The 11,057-nt window shown below is 50.0% G+C and overlaps 1 protein-coding gene across 4 annotated transcripts; it reads right to left on the bottom strand.

The window, feature by feature from the left end:
* Positions 1-152: 152 nt before the first annotated feature.
* Positions 153-10,366, bottom strand: LOC116745716 (transcription factor CP2-like protein 1). 4 transcript variants are annotated; one of them, XM_032616715.1, is made up of 15 exons: positions 10,236-10,366; positions 9,586-9,737; positions 9,376-9,449; positions 8,525-8,630; positions 8,310-8,416; positions 5,788-5,940; positions 5,439-5,549; positions 4,865-4,962; positions 4,594-4,648; positions 4,217-4,310; positions 3,734-3,824; positions 3,196-3,278; positions 2,588-2,733; positions 2,345-2,444; positions 153-1,918 (listed from the first exon to the last, which is right to left on the bottom strand). In XM_032616715.1, exons 1-15 carry the CDS (start codon positions 10,316-10,318, stop codon positions 1,881-1,883), a joined length of 1,491 nt encoding a protein of 496 aa, XP_032472606.1. In that variant the 5' UTR covers positions 10,319-10,366; the 3' UTR covers positions 153-1,880. The 4 variants fall into 4 exon arrangements, with proteins under 4 accessions (XP_032472606.1, XP_032472608.1, XP_032472604.1 ...); XM_032616717.1 differs by having other exon boundaries at positions 2,393-2,444; XM_032616713.1 differs by having other exon boundaries at positions 153-1,913; positions 2,393-2,444.
* Positions 10,367-11,057: the final 691 nt, after the last annotated feature.

Raw genomic sequence — 11,057 nt, 5'->3', positions numbered from 1 at the left:
ATTTATTTATTAATTGTTTAATAATCTTTATTTAGTACCTTTTCAATAGCCTTTATTTAATACCCTGCACTCCACTTGCTTCTAAGAAAAACAGAAGACATAATATAAATCAGAGTTTCTAAAAAACTTTTGTCTTAATTTGATAATAACAATTCAACCTGAGTCCCTTATCTATGCAAAGCATTGCCCTTACCTGGACTAGGAAGGAGTGAGGGAGTGGTGTAATGGTTAAACAAACTCACTGCATGTGACCTTGGCCAGTTAACCCCTCTATCTCAGTTCTTTGTTGGTAAAGTGGGGATAACAGTCCCTGCTTTAGAGTTGTGAAGATTAAAAGTGATAAGAGTGGCACATAGTAAACGCTCACATGTTACCTGCTTTTATTCGCTTCATTTCAGTATATTTCAGTGTCTGATCTGTGCCAGAGGCTCCTAGGTTAAGAGATGCACAAAGGCTGGTGCCTTTGGTCCCTATCCTTTTGGTGGAGACGAGCAGTGGAGCCAAATCAGCAACCTCGACTTAAATCTCAGGGTATCTACCGTGCCCTGAAACACCTTTGGGGAGCCCTGTGGAATCAGAGGCCTCACTCGAAATCCGCTCATCCTGCATGAGTTAAATGCCTAATCTGGATTGGTCATCTGGGGCCAGCGGGGTCCCACAGTCGCTTCCAGGGGTGCAAGGAAGCAAGCCTGCTTCCTTGTCCATATTGAGACAGCCTTGGCTTTTGAGGGAGGCAAGTTCGAGGTCTTTGAACTTCAATAAGCAGACTTTTCCTTCCCCTGTGCTTTAATCCTGTTAATTCAGCCAGTGTAGAGCCATCCTCCTTCCTACCTTCCCTAGCCAGAGGCCACCAGGTTTTTGGACTCAACAAAGATGATCAGTAAATGATAAATGGGGTAAATGATTCATAATGCCATCTTGGCCTATCTCCCAGTGCATGCAAATGGGTTTTCTCTTTTCAGTATGTTTGAAATTTTCCATAATAAAAATTTTGAGGGAAGGGGATGAAAAAAGAGGAGTGGAATAAAATATGGCCCCAAATCACTTATCTTTTTTTAAAGTTCTTTAATATAAAATTGGTTTTCTACACAGAAAAACATACACAGAGAAAATCACTCTCAGGTAGATTATAGGCCTAAAAGTGAAACACAAAATTAAAGTTTGAACTTTGAAAAACATTCATAGGAAATTATATTTACCTTAATGTACGGAAAGATTTGTTAAGGCCTAAAAATTAAAAGATTAATTTTAATTCAACTACATTTCTTAAATAAAAAATAATAAAGCCCTATAGCCTCATTGTTCAAGAAGAGAGCTATAGTAATTCCCAAGTCTCTAGAACTGAAGTTTTAAATAAATGATTTAATAGTTGAATAATCTTTTGGAGGCTTTAGTGGTTAGTTTTTGCCCAAACTAATTGGGAAAAGAATCCAGTCGGATTTATTTATATTTCTGTCCCAGACTCTGTCCCTTGCCCTGGTCTGTAAGTTTAAGCAGGGGACATATCCCCAAGAGGACCATAACACCAAGAGAATTGGACAACACATTGAATATATATATATAATGTCCAGCAGCACTACTTGGGGCGAAAGCTCCTGTCCATATTGCCAGGGTTTTTTTTGCCTCACAGGCTTGGCCAGCTCAGCTCAGCAGGGAAGGCTGTGTCTCAGGGATTCCAACAACTTGCTGTTGAGCAGAAAGAAACGTGAGCCTGGGGGCTGCTTGTCTCCTCCCCAGGGGTAGGACACATGACGATCTGGCTCTTCACCTGAAGCCTGGTGAAGCAGCTGAGGATGTTAACAAGGCTTCTGGTGAGCACAGGACCCCAGAGAACCAGGCTGGCACCAGTCTCCTCCTCTTGCAGCAGGGCACCCCTGGGCCTAGGTCAGAACCAGGTAGTAGCCATCTGGATTCTGCACTGAAAGCAGTAAAAAAAAAAAAAGAAAAGGCACCACCGGGATGAGATGGGCCCCAACCACCACCCAGGACCACAAGCCAGCTGATCAGAAGTGCTCTGCTCCAGGTGGTGTCCAGCAAGCACCTGCCCTTCTGACTTGTATGACTCGGTGGGGGGGGGCGCGGTGCGGGAAGAGGGGTAGAGGCCTTTCCTTCCCTTCTGATAAACTCCCTGAAACTAGGGCATGTCTCCCTCATGAGAATGCGTTTATTCAGTTCCTTCTTCCTGAGCAATAAATGGCTGTCTCTTAGCTGTATGACCCTGTCCCTTTGACACAAAGCTGGTGTTGAGCAGATGTTTACCCCTTGATTGGGACACAGCACCCGCAACACACCTTCAAGGAGCCTTTTAATCTCATTTAGGAGGCAGTATTATAAACTATCTTACCTTTTCTAGGGCCTGTGAGACACACGCCTCTCCCTCTAAAAGCCCTACCTTTCTTCACCACAGCCACAAAGTACGACTCATCCTCAAGATTCTGAACCACCTGCAAGGGAGAGGGGTCACTAAGACGATTCTGTTCTTAGAACCAAACGGAATAAGCTAGGGCAGGGAGAGGGAGACTGGGCCTGGTGTTGGAAGAATGATCCAGGCCTTTGTGGGACCTTGCAGGAACCGCTGCTGATTTACCTGGTCACTGAGGAGAATGAGGATGCCCCCAGGGCCCTGGTGGAAGAGCCGATGGATCTGATTGGCTGGGAGTGCCAGCAGTTCAGCCAGTTTCCCCACGAGCTCTACAGCACTGAGTTCATCCAGAGAGATCTCTTGATAAAAGCCTGGGGGTGTGGGCAGCACAGGGGCAGGAGTCAGTGGGGGCTGCGGCCTAGAGGGAGCCCCAGATATCAGGAGAAAGGAGAAGACAAGGCGACAGGCTCATTGGGAGGGCCCGGGTCAGGGGAGAAGGAGTAGAGAAGGAAAAAACCTTACAAATCCTCTTCACTTTCACCTCCTATTCCTCACCTTTGGGGAGGCCTAGGCTGAGAGGAACCCCCAGTTTAAAGAAGAGATGGGACACCGTATGATAGAATGACAGAATCAGATGGAGTCAGAGTATAGAGCATGGAGGAATAAACCCAGGGAGTCATCCTGAAAGAAGACTGATCTAGTCATGGAAGATGAGAATGCCAAGGGCATCCTGGGTCCCAGGAATGGTGGAGCATCACCCCTTCCCCAGCCCAGAAGAGGTTTCATGCAACCACACCTGAGTTTCTTGTCCTCTGAAGAGGCCAGAACCTCACCTGAGTCAGGGTTCTTAGGAACCTCGTTCTCTTGCCTAGAGGCCTCCTGAGCGACATATAAGGTCAGCCGGTGACGGATGGGCCTGGGCCAGGAAAATAGTCTACATTCATACCTGAACTAACAGGTCCCGGTTTTAGCCCCCATCCCTGGGAGAAACCCTGCGTCCTCCCAGGTCTCTAGGGATGGGGGGGGTCACCAAACTTTTCTTAGGTATTTAGTGAATGCTGGACCCTAGGGGAGAGAAGATGAGAAGAATCCATCTCTGTCCCCAGAAATTGAGTGATGCAGATGGGCTGGCCACAGAAAGAAGTCACAGGAGCCTAACTTTTAAGCCCAATTCTGCTAGCCTTGCTTGCTCTGTGACCTCAGGCAGGTCGCTGTCCTTTGGGCCTGAGTTTCTTCCTTTGTAAAAAGAAGTGGGGGCTAAGTGGTCTTTCAGGAGCCTTTGGCTTGAACAGTCTATGAAACGTGAGTGTCAGCTGAGTTGGTAAGTGCCACTACAGTGGGAAGGGGACCCTGGTTGGCAGTGCCCAGCACCTGGCTCTTAGAGTATTGAAAAGGCGGATCCCGTCGGCAGCTCCACAGATCTGGATAAGGTCCTGGCGGGTAAGCTTCAGCAGATCAGTGCCTGCAGAGTCAGACAGGGCTAGATTAGGGGAAGAGAGCCCTGGGATCAAGGGTGGTAGGGATACAATCCAACATTAGTCTACAAATAGCCCTGGTATGCCCAGACATGGGAACCAGACTTGGATTCAAATCCCACCTCTGCCACTTGCTAGCTGTGTGTCCTTGGGTAAGTTATTTAACCTCTCTGAGCCCTGTCCTCAGGGGTAGCGTATAAATTGTATGGGATAATACGCGAGAAGGGAGCCTAGCCAGCATAGTGTGCTTGCCAACCCTTAGTTCTACATAGAAGTTAGTTGAAGGTCACACAGCAAGCCAGGACAGAGACAGGCTTCCTGCCCGACTGTCTGCCCTCAGTCCCCTGCAGGTCAGGTCCCTACCAGACCCCAGCCTCACCAGTGAAATTGGCCAGCGACCGACAGTAGTTGGAGAACCGGTGCCGATGCAACCACTGCTGTGTCTCTAGGATGGAGGCTCCAGGGTTCAGATCCTGAGGTATAAAGATAGCGGTCCAGATAACACCGTGGACCCACGGACTGAGAACAAGGTGGAGGGGAAACATGGCCCCTGCCCTTGGAGGTCCCAAGTCTGAGACGGGAGGCTCATCCTGCCGGAGGGAAGTGCCCAGCGCCATCCGCGAACCATTTGACTATCTGTGGCCATACCACATCTCCCCACCAGGGGGCAGGGCCACCCTATTCTGGAGAGTGAGATGACACTGCTGAGAAGGCTTTGCAATAGGGGATGTGGGAGTGTGGAAAGGAAAGACTCACCTGAGCTGGGCTGCCCCCCAAGGTGTCCAAGGCGAATGGTGGTGAGGAGCAGAGCCTGTGGGGAGCAGGGAGTCAGGCTCAGGGAAACAGTGCGGCCAGTCTCCTGCCCCCCTCATCCTTCCCCAGGCCTGTCCCGGTGTCACCCACGTGTTCCCCAGAAGCTGCCTCAGCTGCACCCTCAGGCCGGCCCCTCCCCCGCTGCCTGGGCTGAGGGGCTCTTCTCTTCATTCTCACCCCCAAGGGCTGACAGAAGGTGCTCGTCCTGCCTCACCTCTCCGCGGACAGGAGCTTGCAGGAGTTGGGGGAGGTCAGAGCAAGAGGGCTCAGAGGCGGGTGGGGTCCCGAACTGGGCTCTGGCCACGGTGAACACTGCAGGTAGACAAGCAGCGAGGTTAGCCTGGACATTCGGGTGTGTGTGGGGGCGGTGGGCAGTGGTGGCTGTTGGCCTGCCTTGGGCCAAACTTGGCCCCTGCCCCAGGAGTCCCTGACAAGTAGATCAAGTTTCCACACAAAGAAGAGAGTAAACTAGCCTGCAGCTCTGTTTGGGGGATTTGGGGAAGGCTTCCCGGAGGAGCTACAGCAGGAAAGGAGGTGCTCCAGGCAGAGGGAGCAGAAGTGAGGGGCGGCCACGGCAGGGCAAGGAGAGGCAGCCGGCAAGGCGTCATCTCCTGGGAGTCTTGAACAACAGGCAGTGCAGTTTGTCCTCACAGGAAACAGGTGGAATCACTGGGAGGCTGTGACGATCCTGGAGCAGTCGCAGCCCCTGAGGCCTCAGTTTCCCAGCGTATACAACGAGGATCTTTTCTCCAAACCTCCCCTCCCGCCCCCACACCCAGTACACACACCTCCATGAAGACTGTGCTCTCACAGGCTGTCTGATACTTGTCTCTCTCATGCACGGGCTGTTTCTCAATCTTCTCCCGGTCAGTTTTCAGTTTCCGGTCAGCTCCTTTGGGCTACAGGAGGGTGACAAGAAAACCTCAGAGGCCTTCTTTACCTGCCCACTTCTCATTACAGGAGGGGCTCTGAGAAAGAGACCAAGCCCCATCCCTCTGTGCACGGAGAATGAAACAGTCCCAAAGAGGGGAACCGCAGGCTGAGGGTCCACCGCAAAGCAGAGCCAGATCCACACAGCCAGCAAGGCAGGGTGACAGCCCTGAGAGGGAGGGGACAGGGCCCCCGTGCTGCATGTACCTTAAACACCTTGATGAGGCAGCCAGCTGAATGCAGGTGCTCTGGCGAAAGCTCCTTGTCACTGGGCTTGAAAGTGTCGATCTGAAGGCGGAAGGGAACACCTTTCTCTCCACCTTTCTTCCTAGGAGTGAACTCAGTGCTGATGCAGTGAACCTGAGGTGGAAAAGAAGGGTGACTCCAGGTCCCACCCACATTCAAGGGATCTCACCTGAAAACTGTTACCTGTCTGTCACCTGTCAGCCATTAATCACAGCAACTTCCCACCCCCAACCAGTGTCTATTCTTGAAGCATAACTTTTTTTTTAAGGGGAACAATTTTTTCCAGCTTTACTGAGATATATTTGACATATAACATTGTGTATGTTTAAGGTTTGCAGTGTGTTGATATGGTACATTTATATATTGGAAAATGACTACCACCCACCATAGCATTAGCTGCTAACACCTCCATCACAGAAACTCCCCATCACATAATTACCCTTTTTTTGGTGGTGAGATCATTTAAGATCTACTTTCTTCTTAAAATATAACTTTATTAGTTTCTTTCCCTTGTTCAAAATCCCTCAGCAGCTCCCCAGGGTTATGAGATGAGAAGCAAAGTCCCTGACCCTGGCTGGCATTCAAGCATCTTAAAGAGTCAAGTCAAGCTTTTCTGCATGGCTGCTCTCTCTCCCCCATCAATGAACCCACTGACCTACCGATCCAGCCTAATCATCACCTCAATACACCTGCATAGCTTTTTCTCTACTGGGAAAGCTCTCTCTGCTCACATCTGAGCCAATACATCCCATTCCAGAGTAGGGTTGCCAGTTAAGATACAGGATGCCCAGTTAAATCTGAATTTCTGATAAGAAACAAATAATTTTTTAGTATCAGTATTCCCAAGTATTGCATGGGACATACTGATACTAAAAAAAAAAAAAAATTCTTTAGCTAAAATTCAAATTTAACTGAGTGTCCTGTATTTTATTTGCTAAATCTAGCAGTCTACTCCAGGAAGCCTTCCTGACCTGCACACCCACTGTAGCCCTCCCAAAATCTTGTGAAGAACAGGTAAAGGTTGGGAAGCGGAGGCTCACAGAGATCATGTGACCTGGGCAAGGTCCATGCCAGGAAGTGGTGGAACTGAAATTGTGCCACATCCACCTGACTCCAAGTCCAGATGCTTAGACTATAGTGGACACTCAAAATAGGGACTTACAGGTGAGTTTTGACAATATTGTTCGATTATAAAAGGAAATCTTTCAGCATAGAAAATATGGAGAACACTGAAAAAGTATAAAGAAGAATACAAGCATTTCCCATCACCCCACCTCTCAGAGATAATACTGTTAACATTCAAGTATTGTTTCTTCCTCTCTTTTCTCTGGGCAAGGAAAGAAAAACCCACAACTTTTGTATACACACACACTTTTATTTTTACAAAATAGAAATCAAACTTTAAATACAAGTCTATATTCTGCCTTTACTTATGGGAAAGCAGTTTCTCTTGTCATGAAATATTTCTCAGAGACATCATTTTAATGGCTACACAATTTCCATTATAAACCTGTACTAAACACTTATTTCAAAGTCAATCCTCTTCTGATGGACATCTGATTATTTAAAATCTTTTAATATATAAAGCGACACTGGCATGAATAGCTGGTAAATATATCTCTGAGTACTTATTGAACACTGCGATAGCAGAACTACTGGGTAAATGAGTATGAACATTAAATTTAATAAAATTTGCCCACGTGCCACATACCTACAGAATGGGTGCACCAATTTGCATTCTCAGGATATGAGGGTGTCTGTTTCTCCAAACCTTACCAATAACAGTTTTTTAAAAGTCTTTGCCAGTTATATACACACACACACACACACACACACACACACACACATATATAATTTTTATTAGCGTTATTAGCATTTTATATAACACATTATATGTCATATGTGGCAACTATTTTTCCCATTTGATGTCTCCTTTTAATTTTGCCTGTGTATTGCAGACCGTTACTTTTTTTTTTTTTTTTTTTTTTTTTTTTTTTTTTTTTTTTTTTAAATGTATTTATTTATTTTTATGCGGTATGCGGGCCTCTCACTGTTGTGGCGTCTCCCGTTGCAGAGCACAGGCTCCGGACGCGCAGGCTCAGTGGCCATGGCTCACGGGCCCAGCCGCTCCGCAGCATGTGGGATCTTCCCGGACCAGGGCACGAACCCGTGTCCCCTGCATCAGCAGGCGGACTCTCAACCACTGCGCCACCAGGGAAGCCCCAGACCGTTACTTTTTATGAAGCTAAATTCTGTCCTATGTTTTGTAATTTCTTCCATTGCCTTAATGTTTAACAAGTCCTTGCCTTTGGTGAGACTCGATCAACATTTATCCATCTTTTTTTCCTCAAGGTGTTTCTAGAAGTGGTTCATTCTTATCACGCCCCCCCCATCACCACCCAAAATCACCTTCCTTTCCCACTTAGGCTGCTGCCACCCACATCTGAGCTCCAGCCTCCTCCCTGTCTCAGCTTCAGACTCACCTGCAGAAAGAGGGAGGTCCTCTTGGCCGGGTCCCAGTAAAACTCCACCGTGTTGAGTTGTGAGGGTAGCACTTGGGGTTCTATCACCCCCACGGACAGTGGCACATCTGCAGGCACAGGGTTGCAGGCAGGGAGTCGGGCTCAGCCCTCCCCATCCACAAGGGCCTCTAAGACAGAAAGCAGCCCTAAAGGGTCCCTGGTACCTCCCCAGTCACCTATGTCCAGGATGCGGTCCCCAGGCCGGCTCCACCTCCACCCATCCAGCTGCTGCTGCTCCGTGTACTGCAGGCGCCGGTCGTGGAAAACCACACGCACCACACTCTGCGGGCACAGGAGGGTGCCTGGGCATTTGGGAACCAGTTCCCACACCTGGGGCAGGCCAACCTTTCCAGCCTCTCCCCCACCTTGCTTCCCACCCTCCAGGGGCAGAAGGACTTAGAATCACTAGATCCGTGTCCAGATGCCACCTGCCACTCACAAGCTGTGAAACTGAGGAAGTAACCTAGAGCCTCAGTCTCCTCATCTGTAAAGTGGAGGAGTTAATCCCTTCCCACTCATAGTCACTCTACCCATTTCTTTTCTTCACTGCACTTATCAGTTTGCGATTTGTAAATCAAATTGTAATTGCATATATTAATAATTTGTGTAATTACATGTTTGTCTCACTCAGCAGAATGCAAGCCCCCTGAGGAAGGAAACTACATCTGTCTCTTTACCCCTGAATCTCTAGCTCATCGAACAGTTTCTGGCAAAGAATTGGAGCTAAATACTTTTTTTTTTTTTTTTGAGAAAGAAGGAATCATGTGTGTGAATAATGCTATGTAAATGTATTTCTAAGTCCTGGTTCTGCTACTTACTGGCTCTGTGTCCTTGAGAAAATACTTAACCTCACTGTGCCTGTTTCCTCAACAATTCCTGCCCACCACTGAGCTATTGTGAAGGTCAGATTGAAAGGTAGACTTGAGAGGCTTCTACTTGACAATGACATCATAGTGATGACGTTGGCTTCCTGCCCAGAGGGATAGTCATAGCCAGCTTTTGCCAATTCTGGAAGGGATGCACCTACCTTCAGCAGCCGGGGCCCCTGGGTGGCATCGCCCAGTTTGGGGTTGCAGAGCATCCTCACCTCATAGGACTGGCCTGGGAGAGATTAAGGGGATGTGTGAGCCCCACTCTGAGGGGCAGAGATGCTGCCTGCCACCCCCAGCCTGCCCTGGGCCCAGCCTCCAGAGCTTGCTGCCTCACTAGCCCCTCTCCTTCCCCAGGCCCAGCTCACCCTGGTTCAGGTAGGTGAGGGTCTCCTCCTGCTGCTTCACAGCTGGCGAGGTAGCTGCACAGAGCACGTACTGGAAGGCGGGGCAGGGCGGTTCCGCACGGGGGATGTTGGGCGGCTCTTCCTGCTTCAGGTAGGGCAAGGGCAAGGCCTCCCTGCCAGGGAGAGGAGGGCACTGCTGGCTTTCTGCCCTGTCCACCCCATCCTCTAAGAGGCTTTGACTCTTTCTGCCAGGTTCTCCCTTCAGGGAGCCCACAGTTTGCTGTAGCAGGCACCCCTGCAGCAGCCAGGGCCTAAGGGGCCCCTGTTCAGCTCCTCTGGCCTCCAGCAGACCTCCCGTAAGGTACCAATCCCAGATACTACCAAACATTTGCAAACATCTGCTATCAATTACTTGTTTGCACCCTCAGGGCTTGCCTGACACCCAGTGAATGCCCACCACAAGTGTCCTGAGTGGGTGGGTGGTCAGGATGTTTTGAGATGTCCTGGGACCCACTGAACTCCAGGTACATTTGACCACTTCCCCACCCCCAGAGGAACTCAAGATCAGGAGGCCCATAACCTTTCGCTTGAAACAGAGGGCCCTGCCATGTCCATCTCAACTCAGAGCAGGGCCTTCCTCAGGGACTGTGGGAAGGGGATGTGGCCCTTACCTGAGCAAGCTGCTTGGTGGCCCTGGGTACAGTTCCCCGGGGCTGGGCCACAGGTGCTCCGGCTGGCTGTGCCAAAACAGCATCTTGGAAAAAAGAGCAGGACCAGCTGTGTCACAGAAAGCTCAGCACCGGGTTGGGCTGGACCCACTGGGCCATCCACCCGGGGCCTCGGGCTTTATGTACAAGAGCATAGCCCCAAAAGGGTGGGGCAAGGCCTCAGCCTCTTATTGGCTGAGCAACCGGGGCTCTAGGAAACTCAGGACCTATTAGGCAGCCCAAGCTGAGGGGAATCAAGAAATGGCATCCCTAGGGCTCCCCACCAATCATTAACTCAAAGGGGAAGTGGTGGTGCAGCAAAACAAGTCACCGGGAGGGACATCCACTGCCCCACCATTCCCCCAGAGGCCCAGAACAATGAGGGGCACCCTCAGGCTAAAAGATTGGCCCCAGATCCATAAGCCACGTATAGAGTCCCGGAGACCTACGGGCCCAGACCCCTCACAGGACCCCATGGGGGGAGGGTGGAGCCTGACCACTCCAGGGGACAGGAAGAGCGACAAACAACATCACATGGACCGACAAAGGGCCTTTGCTCCCCCTGGCCTCCTTCCTTGTCTCTACCCCGCCCCCATACACACAGGTGCAGTGATGGCCTGACACCTGTCCTGTCGCTGGGGGCTACCTGGCTAGGGGACTGGAGTTTACAGAACATAGTCCAGCTTGCTGTGGAAACAACTCGGGGGGTGGTGCTGGGAGAGAGAGCGTGCCTGTGAGGAGGAGGGGGTGGGCCCGGGAGAGCCCCCCTCCCAGGGAGGTAGAAGG

This window comes from Phocoena sinus, chromosome 20 (assembly GCF_008692025.1).
Source record: "Phocoena sinus isolate mPhoSin1 chromosome 20, mPhoSin1.pri, whole genome shotgun sequence".
NCBI classification, from domain to species: Eukaryota; Metazoa; Chordata; class Mammalia; order Artiodactyla; family Phocoenidae; genus Phocoena; species Phocoena sinus.
The sequence above is the reverse complement of the archived record's forward strand: the minus strand, read 5'-3'. Positions and strand labels throughout refer to the sequence as shown.

Bases quoted from the DNA above. Each gene is read 5' to 3' on its own strand.
- LOC116745716 (XM_032616713.1), bottom strand. From the start codon at position 10,318: ATGCTGTTTTGGCACAGCCAGCCGGAGCACCTGTGGCCCAGCCCCGGG. The intron at 5,550-5,787 runs GTACATGCAGCA...ACCCTCCTGTAG, and splicing joins GCCTCATCAAGGTGTTTAAG to CCCAAAGGAGCTGACCGGAA. The intron at 2,445-2,587 runs GTAAATCAGCAG...TCTCCCTTGCAG, and splicing joins TCATTCTCCTCAGTGACCAG to GTGGTTCAGAATCTTGAGGA.